The 15,286-nt window shown below is 43.1% G+C and overlaps 1 protein-coding gene across 7 annotated transcripts in view; it reads right to left on the reverse strand.

The window, feature by feature from the left end:
* Window positions 1-15,286, reverse strand: part of PDE7B (phosphodiesterase 7B) — a 169,553-nt gene that overhangs the window by 71,812 nt on the left and 82,455 nt on the right. For 2 of the 7 annotated variants that reach the window (XM_030269577.4, XM_072927031.1), the window contains one exon: window positions 14,871-14,965. The exons of 4 other annotated variants lie outside the window; for them this stretch is intronic. In XM_030269577.4, coding sequence (XP_030125437.2) covers window positions 14,871-14,916 — 46 coding nt within the window. In that variant the 5' untranslated portion in view covers window positions 14,917-14,965. Of the gene's footprint in view, window positions 1-9,379; window positions 10,067-14,870; window positions 14,966-15,286 lie in introns of those variants that run through there. One more of the 7 variants, XM_030269572.4, reaches the window with a different exon arrangement.

Here is a 15,286-nt window from a genome sequence, read left to right on the forward strand (position 1 = left end):
TTCCAATGAGAGGGCAGGACAACTTGACAGAAAGAAGACGGGTAAAAAGCTGTGCCAGCACTTATACAAAACAGTGATTGTCGCCTTATTCATGACTGACAAGGAGGGAATTTGGGATTCAACTTGGGACATGCTAGTGGCCTAAACAGCACTGAGGAAACTACCACCTCTCCCTCCAACTCCTACGCATTGCTTGTCTCCTCTAAGTGCGCTCTGTTCCTCACTGCTCTGCTTCCTTGAGAGCTCTCAGTTTGCTGACTCTAAACAGGATGTTCAAACTGACCTGGCTTGGAAGTGTATGCTGACACTGTCTCATCTAAAAGCCTTGCACCTCTGCCATTTTAGGGTGGTAGTTCTCATCTGTGTAATAAATTCTTCTATCCTTAGTCTCTTTTCCAGTGGTCATGGAAAGCAACACACAGACTTACACACAGAACTGAGTTCAGTTCTGAGATATTCCCAGTACTAATTTATTCAGCTAGATTTAGTTCCCAAATGAGAACATGAAATGCACATTCAGTAGTGTTCCAGAAAGAACAGAACGCAAGTGCAATAGCTGTGCAGCACCTATAAAGTTCAGAAGTTCTTGCATGTGGTTTTCTATTTCTTGCTGTTAGTGCTCCTGAATATAATCTGTATCACTAAAATAATCTGCAAGCAGGGAGTACAGAACTCTTTTCCTCTCCCCACTTCTTTTAATGAGACAAACCTGCATGCAGACCCCAAGCTGGATCAAGTAATTTTTTCTGGCATTTCACAGAAGCCCAGACTCTCTCACCCCTTTATTCTCTCAGTTCGACTTGGAGTTAGAAATGCAGTTGCCCAATTACTGTGAAGGCAGCTGTTCCTGCAGTATATCCAGTCAGGCTGGAAGTAGGAAATAAGAAATCTTCCATGAAAGCCTGTAATTACAAGATTTCCAGTTTAAGTTTTGCACACATGAACTGTTTGGAAGATGTTTGGATAAGCAAAGTTTGGAACACAGCTATTTGGATAAGCAACTGGGTGTTTCAGTGAACACAATCTCCTGACAACCTGGATAACATGCAGAGATAAATCCCCAAGGACTTGCTGCTGATAACCTTAACTAACGGAAAGCTTGCTCACAGAAGCACTTCTTATTGGACAAGGAAGAACTTAGCCAACAGATATTAAAAACAGGATAATGGACTGTGTATTTAAGGTGTTTTCAGCACCTGTCGAAATTTTGAAGGCTTAAGAAATGTTCTGCACCTGCATTTTCCAGTTATTCTGTATGATTTTTAATTGAATATTCACCTGGCACATCTGTGTAGACACTAGTTTTTTACTATTGTGGAACATAGTTTCAGCAAGCTTAAAACTAATTCCTTCTACTTGATGAACCTACTTTATGATTTAACTTTCAAAAGCAGTGTTCAAACACTATTTTGCAGTACTCAGTTTAGAAGTATTCTTCTGTCTGATCTGTAATTCCTGCAGCTGAAAACAAAGCGTTCAATCTCAAGGCAGTGCTTAAGCAGCAGGAAAGAAGCAATGCCTGCCACAGCACAATGCGTTCCCAAAACCCTCCAGGATAACTCTTCATTACTAACAGCACCTGCACAGAGCATCTTTTAAGTAAGCCTTTGAGTTAATACTTTGTCTTTACCTTAGGTCAGGGATATCAGGAGAACACTGAGATAGCAATATTTGAAGGGCATTACCTCCACACAAGCCAGAGCTGGCTGCAGATGAAAGGATTTCATATGCTCCCACAGGAAGCAGAGTTTTGCACACTTCCCCTTCAGAAAGGATCAGAGCTGGGGAAGTTTACAGCAATTTCTCCAAATGGTCTCCTGTATATAAAGAGACACTCAAGAGTACACCTTCCACAGGATTTTACCTAAAAGTAACACTGAACATCCTGGTTTAGAACAAAGCCCATCTATGTCTATGTTAAGACTGTCCCTGACTTCACTGCAAATTTCAAACAGGTCCTCGGTTCCTGGGACTGGGGAGCACTTCCATCATCCTCCATCCCCAGAGATTATAAATAAACTGGCAAAGGTCAATGGCAAAGTTTTATTTTCTGAGGGCAATTTGAAGGATACCTGAATTTCAGGATATTCTGTTCAAAGAGCAATGGAAGGGGTTTGCCTCTCTATTGCTACTGTCATAAGCGTGACAATATCACTGACAGCAATACTCTTGAGCCTACTAAATCCTTGTTGTGTTGGCCCGCTCTCTTAGTACATACCTTAGAACATACTATGTTCAACTTTTTTAGGGAAAACCACAGCTGGCAGTCCACAGAGAGCCAAAAGAATGCTTTATCCAGAGGTGAGCAAGAAGGACTTATTCCTTCTCTCATGCAGAATTTGTTTGTTTGTTAACCATAACATTGACAGAAGAAATTGTATGATGCAAGCTGAGGAAAAAAACGAAGAGCAAAGACATTTTTGTCTTGCAAGTCCACACCATGGGTCAGTTAAGTACTTAACCCAATGTAATTTATCCCATAACTTAGTAGGCTGAATCCTCTTTCTGACAAAAGTTAGCATGACTTACGAAAAGTTATTAACAAATGGCAAAGCATATTTTAAGCTGGATATCTCAAGAGTGTTTCACTTTTTAATCCAGATAAAAGGAAGACATGAGAACTAGAAAGTTTTATAAAATTATGGCCAGAACCAGATGCATACTTGCTGTGAAGAATCAGCCTGAGGTCAATTGACTTTTTTCAAAGGAGGTGACACCAGGGAGTCCTGCAGGACAACTCCAATTCAGACAAGTTTGCCCATTTGTAAAGATGCCCCCTGGAAACGTGGCAGTGGTGGGGCAGCATGTGAGCTATTATCTTAAGTAACATGGTTTAGCATATTCTGAAAACAGAGCTCTGAGAAGGGAGTGTGAATAGGTCATAGTGGAAAAAATGGTGACATGGACACCATTTCTCTTTGTTGTCTGGATAGAAAGCCAAATTCACACTTCCTAAATCAGGACTACAGAAAGCTGTCTGGGATGCATATCTCCAAATGAACTCTGTTAAGTACAACAGATCACAAAGTTTGTTATGAAGAAGCACTGAAACAGCAGCAAACACGTTGCATACAATGCACTTCCTACTTTGGGAGTTGGGATGCAGTATCGAGCCTCCCACAATGCATTTTAAACACTTCTCTCACAACATTTAAGCAATACAGAAAACCACCAGCACTAGGCAGGCATGGCTAATACCACCACTGCTTTCCATCAGTAGCCGCTGATCAGTCTCATTCTTCACAGAGTACATAGAACTTTAGAGTCAAGTTACCAAAGATAAAAGAAAACTATCAGCTTTATCCCTAATGAAGCAAACAAGCATTCAACACCCCCCAAACCCAGCTCTGAATTGCAGTGTAGTAGCTTTTTCAGCTTTTCCTTTAGAAACAATATTTTTATATATAAAGCCACATCTTTGGCTCCTAATATTTAGAACAGCTTCACTGAAAGCAACAGATCTGGACACCATTACACAGCTCACTGGAATTTGCTCTATTTGTATTTACAGTTTTCAGCAGACTGCTCATTTGTCTGTGAGCTGACAGACCAATAAACCTCTGTCAATTTTCTAGCACACCAGCCCCATTCCCTTCTTCATGCTGGCCAACATCCAATCTGGGTAATTCTGGTTTATCTCCTAACTTTATCCTGAAGTCTTAGCTCTATAATATTGTAATCTTTTTCTCTCTTCTGTGGTTGTACATAGCTGAACAGCCGCTCAAAGAGCTTCTCCAAATATTTCTGCAAATAAATTTTGTTTTCCAACATCCACATTAATGCAAACAAAAAATGTGCCAGCCAGGCTGAACTGAAAGACTATTAAGAAATAACTGAGATTTTCACATTATTTCTTCTCCACTGTTTCCCCCTGGTCTAGCTCCTATTTTGGTGGACATGGCAGTGATTGAACTTCTTCATCTTCAAGGTCACTTCCAACTTTACTGTGACTATCCCAAAATCCCAACAAATCCCCACCAGAAAATGTACATAAGAATGAAACAGAAGAGAGTGGTTAAACACAGCAGCTAAGTAAAAAAATTTCACTCCCAAAATAAACACAACTTCAACTGACACTCACATAAGCTCATTTTGACATGTTCAAAATTAAAGACTTCTACTATCAGTTCAGCTTCTCATTCTACACTACATTTTAAAAATACTTCAAAGTAAAGAGGAGGTATCAAACAAGCACCAGAATTTAAATGCTGACCATGATTTAGCATCTCAAAGTAATTTCTTACAATCTCTGAAGCCAATTCTCTAATTAGTATTGTCTTTTTGAAAAAAAATAGTCCCAAATCTTATGTATTAGTAACTTATGTTCAGCCAATAAACTGAAGAGTTGTGTTTGAACAGCATTACCCATAGATGTGGTCTGAATTTTCTCTCTTGGTCTACATACACACACTACAGAAGTGGTACTGTACACTGTTTAATTTCACTGTTCTTAATGAGACCATCACACACAGTTCCACTGCTTTAACCAGTTCTGCACAAATATAGAATAGCAAATTTCTTGCTCCCAGGGGCAGGATTTTCAAGACAACAGTCAGTGAGCAATCAAATTCACATTCTTTGTCCTTCTAAGTGTAATGGATTTAACAAGTCTCAACATAAAACTCGGGGGAAAAAAAGAAGAAAAGAAAACTTAACCTCAGAAATATATAGCAAGTTGCCCTCCTGCCTGCTGTGCATCTGTCAGCAGGACATAAACAAAGCTGATTTCAATCTAAACAATAACACAGAAGACTAGTCAGATGCTAAGACAATGCCATTTGATATGTCCCACATTTTATTTATTACTAGGGTCTACATTTGCGGCACCTACATGCTCAGCACCAAATATTCAAAACTATGAGCTTTTGAGCTGTTAGTCAAACCCTCATTTAGTTCTCAGTAACTCGCAGATTTAAAGATTTTATGATTATTAGTTATTGCAGTGGAACTACGAATTTATTGCAGTGGAACTACAAATACAAGCATGAGTTTCAAGGTGTCACAGCTAAACATACACCCAAATAGGTTGTTCAGAGAAGCTGTGGACGCCAATTCCTGGAAGACTTCAAGGCCAGGTGGGATGGAACTTTGAGCAACCAGGTCTATGGGGGTTGAAACTAGATGGTCTTTAAAGGCCTCTTCCAACATAAATAATTTTGTTATTCTATAAGCATTGAAAGAAAGCAGAAGTATGAAGTTTATTTTAACATGCACAGCAAAGCTATTGCACAGCATGATAAAAAATGTTAAATACAAAAGAAAAATTAAGTAGAAGGCATGTTTCCTGGGATACTATGGAAAAACAAAGTCTTTGGGAGTCTCGTGAATAACTTTAAGGAAGACCTTCAAGCAACCACTGAGGAAACACACATGATTTTACTCTGACCTCTCCAACAGGTGTATCACAAGATTGTTCAGCAGACAGCTCTAAGGTTTGAAAGAGCAAACAAGAAGTTTGAATAGACTACTGAAGCATAAAGGAGACAGTGGACTGAAGATAAGTAAATAGACACACCAATAACTGGTGAAGATTTTCCCAACTGGAAATAGGAATAGGAGTGGTACTTGCTTGTTTTTCCTACTCATGGCAAAGGGACTTGCCAGTTAACAACAAGCATGATACACACATGAATCAGAACCTACATTTCTGAGAAAACATCCACCAACAGAAAGAGGTAAGTGGAAAAAAAACATTCAGGGTTATTTCAAAAAACCCACAGTGTCTCAACAGACCTCGATCATTCTTAGTAGCACTGCACCTTCTCTCAAAGTCATGCATGTCTGCACATGCGCAAGAAAGTCTCTCTGGAGTTATCTGGGATGATCACTGTAAGCTTAAGAGGTTACAAATGCTCCCAACAGACTCTCGGAGGCAAACCTGTACCTGTTCCCTGATCAGGTTTGTTTGATATGCAAAGCTACTGCTGAACTCTAGGAGAGGGTGATAAGAAAGTTAGGGTCCTAAACAGAACAGAGTTTCCTCCTAGAGATCAACACTGTCGTAGATCAGAATTATTTGAACAATTCTGTTGTAATAATATCAACACATGCTGTTATTTCATTCAAGTAAAAGGCATTGGCTTGCAAATAATCTGTTTGAAACACAGTATGGAATGACATGAAATTATACCCATTTCCCACAGAAATGGCTCTTGGCACAGCAAGAGGGAGTCTTCAACAAATCTCAATTTTGTGCTGATTTGGTCAGGGATTGAAATGGGGTGGGGTGGGGTGGGGTGGGGGGGAAGAGTTACTAAGCAACAGCAGGCCAAGAGCAGGAGAAAAAGGTCTGTAGTCTTAACTGATACTAACATTAAAAAGCAGGGCAACAAGAAGAGAAGGCTTAAGATGAGAGTTTTACTGCTTTGGAAGTGAAAATAAATCATCATTAGAAACCCCAGGCAGGCAGTCACTGAAATCTGAGTTCTTCATTCATCCCAGCTACGTGCTGCATGATGTATTGCAAACTGTTTTTTTGCAGGGAGATTAAATAGCTTATTCTCGGTACTGAACAAGGTGAAAGACCCAGATATAGCTCTTACATATGAGAGTCCAGGACACATAGATAGTTTTGCTCTCTACTCCTACCTCAGGAAAGGGGAATGTGGTATAAATTATGGCTAAATGGGTCCCCAAGACATTGCCATCCACAGAACTGACATCATGTGCAGATATAGCTCTCCTCCTTCACACTATCTGTGGCTAAGAGGGTTGTGACTTTTCTAGCAAGCCAGCCCAAAGCCCAGTCCGATCACCCGGACAAAGCAAAGAAACTTGCTTAGCTAAATCTGTATTAATATGACCAAGCAAGCCAGAAATCCTGACGGTTTCCTTCCAGAATTCATATCTATTTCCTCTTCTACTGTAAACAAAGTAGTTTCATGAGGATGTGATAACAGAACATGAGTTATCACATGAATACTTACAAATTCAAATGAAAAAGCCCTTGATGTGGAAAGTGCTGTGAATTCTACTACTGAACAATCAACCTTTATTTGCCTAGCTAGCAGTACCTCAAGCAGAAGTTATTTGTTTTAACTCCGCCAGAAGAAAATCTGATTCCTGACTAAGTACTGACTTTTTTTGTAAGATACAAGTAATGAAGTTTTGTTCTGTTTTTTTTTCCCAGTAATCAAACATGTAAAAAACATCACCCAAACATGAAGCTGAGTACCTCAAACTACTGAGCCTTCCAAACGATTATCTCTTCTTCCCATTTCTGCATTCTTTGACTCTGCACTTATTTAAGTATACTAGATTTCAGCATTTACTGGTTTTCCCACATACTCCAATGTACTTAAAGTGACTAAAATGAAACCACAAGAGGGAAAACTACTAGGATGACTGTTGCTGAGGAGGAAAAACCAGCAACCCAGGTCTGGTTCCCTCAAACCGTCTGATGATTCGTATTTAAAGTGTTGAGAGTTAGGAGTCAACTTCTGCCCTGATTTGTACAGCTGCAAGTCAGCTGAGCTTATGAAACAGATCTGGCACCATGAAGAGGACTGTCCCCTCCACAGGATACGAGTAATGGCCATTTGAGTAAATGCAAGTTACTCACATCCTGCTAGTGGACTAATCTGTACATTCACGCTCATTTTTAGTTGCCTCCAGGAATCTGAAGGTGAATCTCATTTGTTACCTAATGAAAGTAATTTCACCAGATACAACACAAGCACACTAAAAAACCACCATTACTCATACATATGGTGTAAGCAATGCAGCATTTCTTGAGTTGCTTAATTAGGGTCCATCTCTGAACACTCAGCATTCACCACACAAGCCTCAATTTCCCTGGTTGGCTATAGCACATTCCCAGCTGATTTGCTCCAAGTCTTAAAGAGCAATATGACCTCCTCTTTCATTATCCACATCACTCTTACTTATTATTCTTTTAAACTGAAGTGATTCTCCAAGAGTAGGGTGACAGATTGTACATCTTCCTCAGAGTCCAAGACCTACCTCCCTGTTTTCAAAATGGAAGTGGACCAGGCATTCTTTGATTAAACTGCATACATTTCAAATAACAGACACAATAACCAACCAGCCAACCTGAGACGGCATTCAAAAGAGACTGATACCTATTTAATATTCAAGTTTATATATACAATTACAGAGAATATATATGTACATACACAAAACAAGCACTTCGAAATACCTACAAAGACATGATTCTATCTAAGAAATTAAATTATTCTGGTCCAAAGTACAGTAAATTATAGGTCTCAATAAGAGGTACACCAAAGGAAGGTGAAGGCACAATGTTTGAAGACTGAATGCATCAGAAGAATTTAGTGACCAAGAAGCAGAGATGAGATAATCCAGAGTTCTGAAGAAGCAAGCCACACAGTTTCATAAAGTCTATTAAATCACAGTAGTGCAATTACAGGAGAATAAAAAATTACCAGCTGGTAGTGAGACAACCATAGGCCTATGACCTTGACTTCAACAGAAGTTTTGAACCATACGCAGTGCGGAGCACAGTTTAAGATGCAGAATCAACCGATCAGAAGTACCCTGCTAATCTGACAACTCATCTCTACCTAATTAAAATGCTGCAGGTCCAACCTGGACTTCAGTAAGGCACGTGATGACATGCCGTACCTTAGTGACATCGGAAAAAACTTACAGACAAGATTTACACAGTTAAGGAAAAAGCACGTGCTCTTTACCCAGTGATATACCACGTTTCAAGAGAAAGTAGTGGGATAGGGCAGCGTTTCTCAAGTTTTTAATAGTGGTGGCTATCAAAATCCAAGCCGTAAGGGAGTCGCTCAGCTTTGCACAAGGGAAGCGCGGGCAGCTCCTGGGAAGGGAGCCCGGCGCACGCAAAGATCGGGGAGAGGTCTGGCGGTGCAAGAGGAGAGGCCATGCGCTCGGAAGGGCACGGCGAGCACAGCCAGGAGAGCTCCTGCAGCGGCCGGGCTGCCCGGCGGCCCCGGGGCGCCGTTTCTCCGTCACCTTGACCGCGGGGCCGCCGCTGCGGAGCTCCACGCGGGCAGGGAGAGCTCTCCGCGCCGGCACCGAGCCCGGCTGCCCCGGCGGTTTCCAGCCAGCCGAGCTCTGGTTTTCAGCCGAGCTTTTATCACCCCGCGTACAAAAGCCACGCAACAGACCGGACCGGGGGAGCGCCATCGGCAAACTGACGTGGCTTCAGCGCGGCACAAACTCCGGTGCGCGAGTCCCGGCGGCGGCACAGGGCTGCCCAAAGCACCGGCTGCTCCTCAGCCCGGCCGCGCTCGCTCCGGCAGCTCTGCGGCCCCGGCGGCTCTGCCCCACGACGGGACGGTCCGGCTCCGGCCGCGGCTCCCCGCCACCGCCGGCCCCCAGCCGCGTTAGTCCCGCAGCTTCCCCGAGCAGCAGCGCGGGGGAAACCTACCTGCCGAACCGCCCAGGGCATCCTCGCTCTCCAAAACGCCTCTGTGCTTCGTCCCGCGGAGCTCCCCCTTGGATTTCCAAACGAGCTTTACCATCTTGATCATCTCGGGCAAGTCCCAGGCCAGGGTCCCCTGCTGATAACCGGGCAGGCTGCCCATGGGAAAGGGCATCGGCTCGTCCCCCGTCCTCCTCCGCCTGCCCGGCTCTGCCGCGGGGAAGAAGCGCTCCAGCACCGGCATCCTGGCCCGCGCCCCCCGCCGGGGAGAGGCAGCCACCCCCCGGCCCGAGCAGCCGCGATGGGCATCCAGAGCGGGGCGAGGGCGCCCGGCTGCCCACCGCCGCCGCCCCTCGCCAGGGGCGCGCCCGGCCCCGACCCCGCGGAAGGAAGGAGCGCCGGGCTCCGGCGGCCGCGCTCGGCTGCCGCCGCTGCGCGCCCTCAGCCCGCCGCCTGGCGCCTGCCGCCGGGGCGAAGCGGCTGCCGGGCAGGCGCGGGGCCGCCGCTCATGCCGGCGCGGCGCCGGGACCGGGGGGCGGGGGCTCGGGCCGCTGCTGCGGGCGGCACTCGGGGCAGCGGGGCCGCGCCAGCACAGCCGCAGCTCGCAGCCCGCTAAGCGCCACGGCGGAAACACTTTGACTTTATCCCTGCCGTGATGCCTTGGGGGAGCCCCCGCCGCCCCGCCTTCCTCCTCGCCCCGCCGGCTGCGGAGCTGGTGGGGGTTTTGGCCTTTTAGTCAAACCTAGCCGTCGCCTCGGCTGCCCTTCGGCGGGAGGATGGGCGGTGATTCACGGGACGCTGCGAGGGCAGGGAGCGAAGCACGAGTGCGCTGGCGGCGTGCGGTGCCCCCGCCTGCCCCGCTCCCGGACGCCGGCCCGGGCGGCACACGGAGGGGCCCGCGCTTAAGGGGTCGCAGGGGAACGAGGTGCCGAAAGGACGGGTTTGGGGAGGTCTGCCCCGCGCCCGCAAGCACTTCGGCTGTACAGCTCCACCGGAACGGGTTCACGTTAGGACAGTGCCTGGTGGCAGCGGTCGCTCCCAGACTACGACGAGGAGGCAATTATTCATCGCTAATCTTTAAAACCAAGGCAAAGCCGCCCGGGGGAGTGCTCTGGCTCAGGCAGCAGCAGAGGTGGCGTGCTGGGGTACGCAGCTGTCAGCGAGGGCTTCCCCGGGCTTGTGGGCTGCCTTTGGCCAGACCCTGTAGCAGCACCCGGCCCTTCCCGGGGATCCCAGACCCGGAGGGGCCATGCGATTTTCACATTTATAGTGCCTTTTTACAAGGTATCCCTTTTAGCCTACTCGTGGCACTGGTCTGTTCCGTAGTTTGCAGAGCGTACAGTGGAGGGGTGGACGTTGAGTTCTTGCACCAGCATTTAGTTTTCAGTAAAAATTGCAGAAGGCTTATTTAATGGGCTTTTAGTGGGCATTATAGCATTTCCTCGCGTGCATAGTTAATACGTTTGTCTTCTCTGGGTTACGTTCAGCGTTCTGCCTTCTCTCCCGATGGAGAAGAAAACCATCAAACAAGCAGGATCTTCCTTCACACAGGAAGAGAAGCCAAGAGAAAGGATTGAAGCTTAACACCCTTACATGTAGAAAACAGGGTGCATGTCTCTCCTCCTCAGATTAACATCATGCTGTTTTTCCCCTGTTACAGGATCTCTGCCTTGCCTATCTTGATGTTCCAACCTCAAACTGACAACTGTAATGTTTGCTAAAGTTTTGATTGCAGACTGTAGTGCCATAGTATTAGCCCTCTACACTTGGTAGCTTTGCCTTGAAAATTATGAAGCACTTCCAAAGCAGTGTAGTATTGTTGTTGTTGTGCTGATATTTTTCAGTCTTTTGTGTCAGGATATCCTGACTCATTGAACAAAGGAGTTAAGAACAAAGAAATAGATGATGTGCAGTACAGTAGCACAAGCACTGACAGCATTCATACAGTCTGTAATTATAATTTTCTAGAAAGGCAAATTTTATTTGTTTTATTTTCATATGGCTTATAGTGATATTTTAGGTGTTTTATATTGGTGTGTGTCATGCAACTACTCTTTAAAGCACTGTTCCGAAGAGATAAACTAGGCAACTGAAATCCGGAAGACTCTGAAGACTGTGAAGTCTCTTTGCCTACTGAGTAGTTTAAACCTTACACCCCACCTATTTAAGTTTTGTGCAACAAGGAGTTGCAGTAACTTTTTTTCAGCTATTGTTTTTCCTCTTTGTTTACCTCTGTGTTTTGTGTCTCTTTGAGGCAAAGAACAGAAGTGCCAGAGAACTCTGAAAGAAAGGCTATCCTTGTGCCATTTCCAGCTTCACTGAATGCAAAAAGTAGTCAAGAAATAACTGAAAGTGGCACTTAGCACTGTGGTTTAGCTTCAAGGTGATGTACTGCCAAAGGTTGGACTCCGTGGTCATGGAGAGCTTTCCTAACCATAATGATTCTATGATAAAAGACAGCAGACATTGAGGAAGGCAATGTATTCACAGATGTCCAGACTAATTTTTAGATGAGTGAATATTTAAGTGGTTAACAGAACTTAGCCACCAACCCTCTTGATAGCAGCAATAAAATATTCTCAGATTTCAAAATCTACTCTACCTTCTTGTGTCCTTAAAACTGTGAAAGGTTTTGTATCATTTGTAGTTGGATCATTTGGGTGGTACCTGTATTATGGAGAGGATCAGGATTAATTGTTGTGTTTGTTTTCACTTACAGTTCTACAGGTGCAAAGGAGGAGGCCAGTCAAAAAACAAACTGAAATAAATCTGTTGTTGTAGTATCAGTATTTCAAGAAGCTGTGTATGTACTTTTTCTCTTGTAGAAGTACTGTCAAGTGAAAACAACTGTTTTTAGATAGCCTGGAGTTTTGCTTTTCTTTCTGATTTCTGGCCAGTTTAAGGATCAGCAGTTGTGAATTAAAAAGAATATGTTAAAATCGTTGCTTGGCATTAATGGGCATTAATGTAAATTAATTCATCTTATTCTTAATAAACTTATGCTTCACAGTTGTACTCCAATTCAGTGATTACTTATCCTTAATTCATCCAAGATTTTGATGTAACTTACTTTCTTTTTGTCTTTTCATTATAAGAATGGAGCCACATCAGAGCTGCTCACAAGAAAGCCTGGAAGATCTATATTTGAATATGAGGAGTTCTAGCACCAAAAATCAGCTGTAGCATCAGTCCCAGAGATTTCTAATTGACAAAATACTCAGATTTTGCAAGTTCTCTGTTTCCCTGACTTAAGCTGTGCTGTGATGATTTACCCAACTTGAAGATGTGACCTCAACATCGTGCATACTCCTACACAGCAATGTACCCAGCCATTTATAACTGCATTTTAAACAGTCCTTCAGCAAGCTTGGCTCACCTAAAATTTCTCTTTTGCATTCACACTTGCAGCCATATTTGAAGGAAATAGTTCAACTGAATTTTTGTCTCACTCCAAGTTAAAGAAGCTTAAGTGCTTAGAAGAGAAATATAAATGCATTGGCTCTGTCCCTCATTCATTCTGAGAAGCAATGCCAAAAAAAAGGGCAAATGGAGTCCTCTGAAAACATGACAAGGCAGTGCTTATTTTCACAGATAGACATGAGAACTGGAAAAGACTTGAGGAAAGGAATACTGTGGTGGGGGAAAAGGGAAGAGAGAAAGCTGACAGATTAATAGCTGGTGTTTCGTAGTTGTTGTCTCTTAAAAAAGTTTTGCTTGTTTGCTTATTCACTCCAAAGTTATGTACTAAGAGCAGCAGCAGCAGCAGAATTGCATGCCAGATGGTAGAGGAAGTGCCTCGTGTATCTTTCCAGTCTACTGAAGTCTGCAGGGTTCTTGTTAACCCACTGCTCTGGTTTTCATTGCAAATCCCTTTCTTCCCCTTTTTTATTTTCCTTTCTTCAAAGAAAAAGGAGGGAGGGGGGAGGAAAAAGAAAAAGAAAAAAAGAAAAGCCATAGTTTAAACTGGCAATAGCACCATCCTTTTGGCTTTGAGCTACCCTGTCTTGTGCCAAATATACTGTCTCCAGCAGCTCTCCCACAACAAATCAGTCCAGACACACAAAAGCTGTAAAAAAAGAATGGTGACGAAAGATCCTTGATTCTCCTCTTCTAGCCCCCCACGGCCTTTTCCTTCTGCTTCCCTCCTCCAGCTTCATTCCCAAGAAGTGGTCTCCTCCTTGCCAGTGCTGTAAGTGATATTGGGACCTCCAGCCTGCAGCTTTGCTGACAGCTTCCTTGGAGTACAGGCGCCTTTGCCTTTCTGTATTAACAGGCCATTGTAAAGCAGAAATTATATTCTATTATTCCTCCCATTTCCATCTGATAGCTGATGTTTGAAAAAATGCCTCATAAATTATTAGCATGACAGAGTCATTGCTTTTGGAAACTTTTCCTATTCTTTCAGCTAGCCCACACCACTGCATTGTGTCAGAACTTGCATTTCCAGATAGATATCTAAACAGACTTTATATAGTCTGTTTTTACGGTATATTATTAAAGAAATTGGAAAAATACTCCCAATTTTTAAGTGATTCACAAACATAAAGAACTCCAAATGTAGAGACCCGTTTCAAAGACTATCAGATACTGATTTTTAGAAAGTGTAAAGCATGTGTCTTTTGATGGCACTTATTAGTGCAATCATCTTAAATCAGTAATTACCTATGAAAAGTATGCCTTGGTCTGTGCCAGGGATCATGGAGTCATGCAGAGACAATAGGTGAGGCCATTGCCTAGAGTCAGAACCATGGGGATGACACCATAATCAGAATGAAGTTTTGGGAGGTTTGAGGGTGAGTTTAATGTAGAATAGTGCAAGACCTGGGGCACAGTCCCTACAGAGAAAATAAAAAAATAATAATAAAAAAAAAAGTGCACATATGCAGGGCAGTGTAATCAGAGGAACAGAGAGTACAAGAATGGAAGTGAGTAATTTTTAAAAGGGACAAGGGAACAGAGTGCCTAAGAAAGTTGGAGAATATGACAGAAGAAGCGTTAGCAGGCGCAGTTATGCAGAATTTTTTCTAATAACCGCCTGGAAGGTTTCTTTCATCACTTTAAAAATCATAGTATAATTTTCTTATTCTTTGCCCCACATTTGTGTCATTCCAGATGTCTATTATTTTTTATGTCATTCTTACTAGGAAGAACAATTACTCTCATTTATTGCTATCATTGCAATTACTTCATTAAATAGGAAAAAAATTATATTTATTTGAGGACAGTTGCTGGGTCTTTGCTCTAAGGTGGACATATCAAATTCTCTAAATTTTCTCTCAGAATATTTTTCCCAACCCCGAAATTATTTTAACATTTTTACTACGAATTCACTAACTTTTCTTTGATGGATACTTAAGGTACACAGTAGAAGATTATTTTTGTCTGCTACCAACTCACTGTCTAGAGCAGTGAGCTGAACTGCTAAGAGAATGGTACAATTAATTAATTAGTTAATATTGCCTGAGCTTTGCACAGCACCACACCTTGAGAGCCTCACCTACTGGGAAATGTAGAAGACAGGAAGTAGTGTTCTGTGGGTTCATAAACTGTTGGTTGTTTTCATCAGTTAATCAGATTCCTTGGAAAAAGGTTCTGGAAATGGAGGAATAAGGATTGTTTGAGTTCTGTAGGGCAAGGAGAAAATGCCTTTTTCATTCTTAGTGCAAGTGAGAGAATAAATTTTTAGGGTTAACAATTTGTACTACTAACTAAGCAAAAATGATTGCAGTAAAGGAATAAACAGAAGTCCATAACTAATTGGAAACTGAGGTGGTGTTATATTTCCTTTGCTTGCTCAGGAAAATTAAAACTTCAGCATACATACTGAATCTGATTATTCAAATCTCACACAGTAAACAGCAAAATTCTATGTGACTTTAAAGGAAATAGAAAATAACAGAAAATAGTCTCATC

Source organism: Taeniopygia guttata, chromosome 3 (genome assembly GCF_048771995.1).
Source record: "Taeniopygia guttata chromosome 3, bTaeGut7.mat, whole genome shotgun sequence".
In the NCBI taxonomy this organism is placed as follows: Eukaryota; Metazoa; Chordata; class Aves; order Passeriformes; family Estrildidae; genus Taeniopygia; species Taeniopygia guttata.